This window comes from Orcinus orca, chromosome 8 (genome assembly GCF_937001465.1).
Source record: "Orcinus orca chromosome 8, mOrcOrc1.1, whole genome shotgun sequence".
Taxonomy (NCBI): Eukaryota; Metazoa; Chordata; class Mammalia; order Artiodactyla; family Delphinidae; genus Orcinus; species Orcinus orca.
The window spans coordinates 12,803,421-12,812,492 of record NC_064566.1 but is presented as its reverse complement, the minus strand read 5'-3'; the positions used below and the strand labels follow the sequence as shown (position 1 = coordinate 12,812,492).

The following is a 9,072-nucleotide window of genomic DNA, read 5'->3' as shown; positions in this document are numbered from 1 at the left end:
GAGGAGCCCCTGCTTGCCGCAACTAAAGAAAGCCCTCGTGCAGCAACGAAGACCCAACACAGCCAAAAATAAATAGATAAATAAATTAAAAACAAAAACAAAAACAAAAAAACCCCACACACACAATGTGTGTGGGGAGAGGTGGGCAGTATATGGGAACTCTCTGTACTATTTCCTCAATTTCTTTGTAAACCTAGAACTGTTCTCAAAATAAAGTCTATTAATTAAAAAAAAAAAGACACAGACACTGGGATTATAATAAAATGTGTTGCCATTTGGTTCTAATCTCTAGTCATCTAGGTAGTGGTGGTGGCTGAAAGAGTTTAAAAGTGATGACAAAAAACGTACTAGGAAACTTTCAATCCAACGTGAAAGGAAGCAGGTAAAGTCAAAACAGGAGGCCTGGCATGAACTGGAGTGACCCTTGTTTAACGTGACTCCTGCACGTTGACATGCAGGCTGTAGCCAGCAGATGGTGCTTGGTGCTTGCGAGGGATAGAAAATCTAAAGTATCTATTCACACAAGATTATGCAGTTAACCAATCAAAGGGAACAATTTGTGGGAGAGAAAGAATTTTAATCAATGGGTTAAAAAACTCACATAACAATGCTGAACATAATATATGCAACATTGACTTCCAGGTAGTACATGAGTTGTTTTCTCTATGTGGGAACACCTCACCCTGAGCAAACCTGATATACCCCAGTCAGACTAATCATTGAACACTAGAAAGCTTTGACACAAGACTTTTAACATAGTAAACTCCCAGAATACGTTTAAAACAGAGTTTGCACTTTTAAAATTGATTTGCACATAATTTTAGAGAGAATATCTATTGGTTAAACTGAGGTATATCTGTGTTGTAGTTTCACGAGTACACACTTCAATTTCTGATAAGGGAAGCTTTTGGATACATCACAATAAAATTTCATTTTATGAAAAAATAATTTAGTTTGTGAGGTATGCATCTTGAGAGCATGAACACAGTGTAAGCACCTGGGGTGAGGACAGTGCATGATGAACCCACAACACAGAATACCACAAATGAACGTAATTCCCTAGCATACAAATCCCTTCGTTACAAAATGTGTCTAACCCAAAACACAGCAAGGAAGCGCCTGTGTGGCATGGCCCAGGCACCCTATGGGTAGGTGTATATGTGCAAGGATGGGTATACCACCGCAGTCGTACGGCCTCCCTTTGTGGCAGGATATCTGTTCCTGGACCAGTTTGGCTTCGTATCTGGAGCTGGCTCTTGGCTGGGGTTTGTGTTTCTCTTTGGAGAGCATGATACTGTAAATCCTGGCTTCTCTCTCTGTGCAAACAAGACATAAAAGGTGAACCACTTGATGCTGCAATTCCTGAAGTTACAGTTAGGGTTGGTGCTGGTTTCGCAGGAGTCAGTGAGAAGTATTTGCATTTCCCCTCAAATACCAAAGTAGCTGGCGTTGTTACAGGGCAGGCACCAATCAAGCATTTGTCCTAGTCCCTCTGATAGCCAAAGAAAGGTCCATGGGCAATATTTTAATTGCCCTGAGAAGTTTAGGGACTGCATTTTATAAGCTGTCTAGAAACATAACGCAAAGGAAGAGAAGAGCTTACTTTACAAGCTGGGAGACTGTCCCATTTTTTAAACTCTGCTTATCTGACCTGCCACGGAATTTAAATGCCTACATCTCTGTTACAGAAACATTAAATTAGAAATTTAAAGAAAATGAAGTAAAAGTAAAGGTTTGGATGGCATTTGTCTACTACATTGTGTCCAACTGAATCCCTGGTTACATGTTACAGCCTAGCTTGCACGTTTCAGTGGTAGGATATGGTTTTAGCCACCCACAGACACCCTGCAGTGGATGCTGTATGAGGAAAGAGGACAGTCATCACTTATCAGTGTGTCAGGACAGAATCCTCTTTGATTTGACTTTATCTACATCTCTCTTTTCACTGCTCTGTTTCTGTTATATCATGGTGGTTGGACTATCTATCTTGTTACCCCTCCTAGAGGATCACGGCCTTAAGGGAGGGCTCATGTCATACAGTCTTCAAAGGGCCCCACACATAGTAGGTCTTCCGTAAAATACTGACGGGTAAATGAGAGCATCATTTTGAGACTTGCCAAGCAGCAGACTTGGGAAGACGGCAGGGACTTCACCTTGAGAGAATCATCTATTCTATACCTAGTGCACCTACAGTAATCCAGTGGTCCTCAATCTTTGCTCCACCCGGACACAGGTGAACAGCACTTTCCCGCAGACACAATCAGGGCTATTTGAAACCACAGCTCACCAGCTGTTTCTTTACTTCTTTTTCCTCCCTCTCAGGAAAGAATATGCAAGTGCAAAGGAGCAAGAGAGATGTTATTATAGGGATAAATAGGAATTCATTCTAACTTATTATTTTAAAAAAGCAAATCGTTCACAAACCTCGGTACCGAACCATCACTGTAACAGTGGATGTGAAACACCCCTCACAACTGATGGTGGCACCCTGGTTTGTTAACACCTCCTAGGGTTCAGAACCACTGCGTTCACCATCACTTTGTACCTGAAATGTTGCCATGGATTTACAAAATAACAGCTGCCTAACAAATGTTCATTGAAATGAAACTAAATTCTCCGCGGCAAGCTTTCAGCCCTGGGTGGGCTTCCTCCATCCTGCAGTACTTTGTGGGCAATGCCCCTGGCTGGTCAGGTGTTTTGTAGCCTGAGAGTGCAGACTATGTTAGATGTTCACCTCAGCAGAACAAATCCAAGGAGGTGATACTGTGTGGACTGCAGATCACCACCCCTCCAAATCACATAATACATTTGAAAAATAAATTAATTGCTGGCATATATATACATATATTAGGTGAAATACCTGCATTCTCTCTTTATTCTTAGTCAAAATCAAGGTGGTCATTTTTGATGGGCCCAGGGAGGTGCCTTTGTCTCTTCCATTTAACTAAAATAAATGAACACATTCTCACTAAATTTTCCACTTGGACAAGTGTGATTATAGAAAACACACAGAGTAATTTTTATTCATGCATGTTGATTCATTATGATACTCTAACATGAAAAGAGAGGCAGAACACAAACAAATAGTAATTTGAAGAAAAGAAGGAAACTAATACTTATTGAATGCCTACCATATGCCAGGCACGTCACACACGGTTTCACATTGAATATTCTCAACAACCTTATGTGTAGATATTATTACCCCAACATTTTAGATGCAGCAACTGAGCCCCTGAGTTAAGTAACTCACAGAAAACTACATAGTGGGGATGGAATTTGAACTCAAGACAGACCCCATAGCTTGTGCTCTTGCCATTATTACACTAGACACCGAATGGCCCTCAATACTGAACTGAGATGGCTGTGCTTTGTGCGGGCTCCTCCGTGTAATGCGGTGGGACCTTATTCTATCATCCCTAACCACAGGGCAGCATTCCACACGAGGAGGGCCTCATGCACCCTATTTGGCTACTATTGTACCCAAACCTATTTTTATACATAAAAGAATCAAGGATTTTATAGCCACACTCCAAAGTACTAAAAGTTGGGTGAACTTGTCTCCTCTGTTTCCTACTGCATCCTACTCTGTATGTAGCTTCCTGCTTACTTGTTAAAATACCCAGCAGACCCTAAGGTCCCTGAGGCAGGGATAGTGTTTTGTTCAATGTTGCACTCCCAGCATCCAGTAGACAGCCTGGCGTGTAGTAGTTACACAATACAATTTGCTGAATGGATGGATGGATGGTTAAAGCAGCCAGCTCTTATGTTTTGGGTATAAAATCACAATTCACCAATATGGGATATCAGACTTCAGTGGTGTCTAATCCAAAGCAGTGTCAGTGTCCCCACCAATTTTAATGTTCCCCTGCTCCCAGTGGTACTGACAGTAAGAGTGACAGAGGGCTATTGCACTCTTCACCCTCTGAGAGAGACGTACTAATTGGAAAAATCAGAGACTCTGTGTGACAAAAAGTCAAGAATGGAACAGAATAGAGAGCCCAGAAATAAACTCATGCATATATAGTCAATTAATTTTCAACACAGGAGCCAAAAATAACCAGTGGGGGAAAAGACTGTATCCTTAATAAATGGTGCTAGGAAAACTAGATATCCACATGCGCAAAAGAATTCAACTGTACCCCGTCTTATACCATACACAAAAGTCAACCCAAAATGGATTAAAAATTTAAATTCAAGATCCCAAACTGTAAAACTTTTAGAAGAAAACATAGGGGGTAAAGTTCTTGACATTGGCAATGATTTTTTGGATTTGACATCAAAAGCAAAGACGATAAAAGCAAAAATAAACAAGTGAGACTAAAACTGAAAAGCTTCTGCACAACAAAGGAAACAATCAATAAAATGAAAAGATAACCTATCGAATGGGAGAAAATACTTGCAAACAATATAATCCAGCCTTAAAAAGGAAGGAAATCCTGCCATTTGCAACAAAACATATGCACATGGGTGGAGGGCATTATGCTAAGTGAAATGAGCCAGACAAAGAAATGCTGCATGGTATCACTTATATGTGGAATCTAAAATAAAAATCCAAACTCATAGAAACAGAGAGTAGAACGGTGGCTGCCAGGTGCTTGGGATTGGGGAAAATAGGGAGAGGGTGGTAAAAGGATACAAACTTTCAGTTACGAAATGAATGAGGTGTGAAGATTACCATGTATAGAATGGTGCCTATAGTTGACAGTACTGTGTTGTATAAGTTAAATTTGCTAACAGAGGAGGACTTAAGAGTTCTCAGCAAAAAAAAAAAAAAAAAAAAAGTGAATATTTGTTTGAGGTGAAGGTTGTGTTAATTAACTAAACAGTGACAATCCTTTCTCAATGTGTGTATATATATATATCTCTCTCTCAAATCATCATGTTGTACACTTTAACCATACTACCAAAAAAAAGGCTTTTAATAAATTTTCCATGAGTGAGTAAAAAAAGCAAAGGTCAAGCAAAAATACTACCTCATTCAACCTTGGTTTTTCATTTTTCATCATTGAAGAACTGGTATTCTCTGAATTTTTGAAAAAAGCAGGCTGCTTTGGCAGAGTAGAAGCAAACCCTGCCCCTTCCTAGAAGGATTGCAAAGAGAATATTTTTCAGTTGCTCTATTACAATTAATCAACTCATAATTGACCCAATTCACCCAAGAGTAAAACTCCCACCTCTGAAAGCGTTTTCATCTTTAGAAAGCAGGGGGTATGGTGTGGGCGTGGCAGGCAGGAAGGAGGTATCCAAGTGTCCTTAGCCTGGACCAGGCCTGAATTCTCAGCCACCTGGAATCTCTGGTCTAGTTCTAGCCACCACTTTTCCATTACCAGCTCCTTCCTCTGGAAATCCAGACTTGGAAACCCAGACTTGCTATGCTAGAGTGTAGTGGAGGATTAGTGCGCTAAGCTGAAATCTGCTTAGGGATATCCAGAGGACCCATGGGAGAGTTCTGAAATCCAAATAGAAAACTTCCCCCTGCCCCATTTCCCATTCCCTTTCTGGTTTAGAGTAAACCTTAACTCTTTGTCCTGCTCCCTCTGTAGAAAACTCTAACTGGACAGTAGAAGTAGGCAACAGAGCTTTCTTACTGGGGCATCTTCTGTTAACTTTGTCTCCTGCATCAAATTACTTTTCTGATACTGTTTGTTTCGCTGTTTCCTAGACTGAAGTGGCTTCCTTTTTTTCTTCTTATACATCTTCTTCTTCTGATTCAACTATTCCAGAAAGTACAGAGAAATTAGCCATTGAGGATTCCAGTGGTACGCCCACCCACATGTAGCACTCTTTTCACACAACACTCAAGACGCAATGGCTAACCCAGTATGTGTGCCCTCACAGTGTTGAACTGTTGTTGGTTTGGAGAATCAAAAAACAGTTCAGTTACCTCATTACCAGAGACCCCTCCCCACTTAACACTGTCGAGATCCCCCTATTATAGATATACTGCCAAAGGGGCACCTATACCAATAAACAAATATCTGTGATATAAAATTTGAAAGCACATTACTTATGGCAATATTGGCAGGTACAGATAATACTGATTATTAGATGTGTGCTTAACAGATAAAGTTTGGTTGTGACCATAGGGTGGCTTCAATAATTAAGCAAATGAAGCTCAGGACTAATTTTCCAGGTACCTATGGTGTGGTGAAGCTTATACTGATGCTGCTGTAAATCCAGCTGAAGAAACTGTAGGGTCCAGTCTGATATGGCTGGTTCCTTCTGACACAGCCTTAAACTCACCCTATGATGAAGATACTTCTTAATGCAACTAGGAAATCAGGTGCCCAGTGAACCACAACAAACATTTTGCTGTTTCTAAAGCTCTTATACCATCTATGTGAAAAACAAGTCTGTTAATAGATGGGGCAGAAGAAAAATTACTTAATATATGGAAATATAAAAAAACTACCTAAGACCATGTAAACAAACATTTTTTAAAAAGTATGGCTCATTTGTGGGACTCCCCTGGTGGCGCAGTGGTTAACAATTTGCCTCCCAGGGCAGGGGACACAGGTTTGAGCCCTGGTCTGGGAAGATCCTACATGCCGTGGAACAACTCAGCCCGTGTGCCACGACTACTGTGCTCTAGAGCCCGTGAGCCACAACTACTGAGCCCGCGTGCCACAACTACTGAAGCTCGCGTGCCTAGAGCCCGTGCTGTACAACGAGAAGCCACCGTAATGAGAAGCCCGCACACTGCAACGAAGAGGCGCCCCCGCTCGCTGCAACTAGAGAAAAGCCCCTGTGCAGCCAAAAATAAATAAATAAATTTATTTTTAAAAAAAAGTATGGGTCATTTTTTTTAAAAATTTTGTTTATATTTTATTTATTTATTTTTGGTTGCGTTGGGTCTTTGTTGCTGCGTGTGCGCAGGCTTTCTCTAGTTGTGGCGAGCAGGGGCTACTCTTCGTTGCGGTGCGCGGGCTTCTCATTATGGTGGCTTCTCTTGTTGTACAGCACGGGCTCTAGGCAGCAGGCTTCAGTAGTTGTGGCACACGGGCTCAGTAGTTGTGGCGCAGGGGCTTAGTTGCTCCCCAGCATATGGGATCTTCCCAGACCAGGGATCGAACCCGTGTCCCCTGCATTGGCAGGTAGATTCTTAACCACGGCGCCACCAGGGAAATTCTGGGTCATTTCTAACAACCTCTATCTCTTAACGTGGGTTTCACTTTTAGTTAAACTTTTTTTCCCCACTTTTAATTAATTTTGGAATAAATATGGAGTTCTCGCATGTTTCCCCCCTAGATTTAAAAAAGAAAGTTATAAAGGACAAAATGAAAGACTCCAGGGCAGGGTAACCAGTTAGGATGTTACTGCTATATTTTCTGCAGATCTTGGGATAGTTGAAAATTCTTCCAAATTATCCAGTAGTGTCATGCTTTCTTTAGGCTGCTACTTTCTGGGTGCAAGAGTCTCTATAATCTTACCTCATCTGCTGTGTTCAGTAGGTGAACAGGGAGACCATCTGAGAAGGAGCTGTCAGAACCACTGGTGCTGTTTCCAAAAGGAAAGGAAAAAGGGAAATACCTGTTATTAATGTCTAGGATGTAAAACGCCTAGCAGACCAGCAGCATGGGATTAGGACACCTAGTCTGCTATTTGCCCTCATTGTCTGTGTTTCAATTACTAAGAATTCTTGATAAGCATATCCATTCATTCATTCTGAACACCTACTGCATGCCAGGCAGTGCACAGGAAACAGAGATGAACCAAGTGGCAAAATAAACACTGGCCGGATGGGCAAAGCTGCCCTTGGCAGTGATTGTGAGAGACTGTAGGGTTCTTAATGAGCGGCCTTGGAAAACAGCAGGGGACTGGGATTTGTCTGAAAGCAGGGGCTTTGTCTCGTTCATACCTGTCTAGGCACTACCAGTTCAGAGAGCAAGGATCTGACTGGGTACTCTTCAAAAATGTGTTGAATACGCAAATAGATATATTTAATAACAAAGAATCTGTAGGTCAGAGATTAGGAGTATTACTTTTATCACCCCAATTCCCCCTTCAAAAGTTTTGGAGCACATCTAGATTGATCTAAAGTCCTCCCCACAAACTGTCTCCTCCCCTTTTCTTCAAAGGCTAGGAGGAATGAAGACACAGATAATCCACCCTTTCTTCCTTCATCATGTCCTTTGCTTCTGTGTCATTATATTTTCCCCTTTCCTGGGGTGTGGTTGGCTAGAACTGAAAGCTGCGCTCTATGACACGTCCTCCGTATATGAAAAAACGTCTTAGGCACAAAACTCAAATCTCCTGGGAAAAGACAGCACTTCAAACCACTCTTTTGCTCAGCACTTTCATTCTGCTCAGGCCCCCCCGCCCTCCCATCAGTGCACAATGAGGAGCCCCACAGCAAGGCAGCAGGAAGAAAGCCCTCTCTTCTCTGATCTAATTCCCAACTCCCTGTTCTCACAAGGCTTTTCCAGTCTGAGGAGGAGCCTTTGAGGCCACTAGATAATAGCCTCTGAAGTCCCTTTCGGAGGTAATAGAAAACTTTAACAAATGGGATAAAAAACATTAGATGCAGTATACCCCAGATGATGTCGAAAATCATGTATGTGCACACAGACAGAGCAAACTCAAACTGGGCTTGCACACAAGTCTGCTTTTCTGTGTAACCGTGTGAATGGATAGGAGGAGCCCCATGGAGGCTGGTGCAGAGGTTGGCAGATTGGTTTCAATAACTCTTAACTAAATGCCTCAGAGTATCCCTGCTGAGCCTGTCAGAATGCAGTCAGGATGCTTCTGAGTTGGTCCCCCTGGGCCCTATATGTATGACTTGATATGCGGGGGGGCATTTTGTTTTTGAGGCTGAAAGTGAAGAGGGTTTGATGCAGTGGTCCTGGAGAGTTAGGCAAAGGATTCTGGGAGAGTGGAAGAGGCGACGTGGTGAATGGGACACCCTACCTGGGCTGCTGGTCTGGTTCAAGGTTCCTAAAGAGACATTTGGGAGACTCAGCCAGCAGAACTACTTTAGGACCCAGAATCAATGTGCTACATAGAGTGGGTGGGCGAGCCATCCCCTTCCCACTTTCTACCACAGACTACAGTGCAGTCTCTAGCAGAAGGCCG

At 42.2% G+C, this 9,072-nt stretch overlaps 1 protein-coding gene across 5 annotated transcripts in view; it reads right to left on the bottom strand.

Annotated features, from left to right (window-relative positions):
- Positions 1-556: 556 nt before the first annotated feature.
- AGBL2 (AGBL carboxypeptidase 2) overlaps positions 557-9,072 on the bottom strand; it is a 43,391-nt gene continuing 34,875 nt past the window's right edge. For 3 of the 5 annotated variants that reach the window (XM_033412833.2, XM_033412842.2, XM_033412862.2), the window contains 5 exons: positions 7,431-7,497; positions 5,589-5,714; positions 4,974-5,081; positions 2,861-2,944; positions 557-1,316 (listed from right to left, as the gene is read on the bottom strand). In XM_033412833.2, the coding sequence (XP_033268724.1) occupies positions 1,143-1,316; positions 2,861-2,944; positions 4,974-5,081; positions 5,589-5,714; positions 7,431-7,497 (559 nt within the window). In that variant the 3' untranslated portion in view covers positions 557-1,142. Of the gene's footprint in view, positions 1,317-2,860; positions 2,945-4,973; positions 5,082-5,174; positions 5,715-7,430; positions 7,498-9,072 lie in introns of those variants that run through there. The other 2 variants (XM_033412871.2, XR_004479056.2) reach the window with 2 other exon arrangements.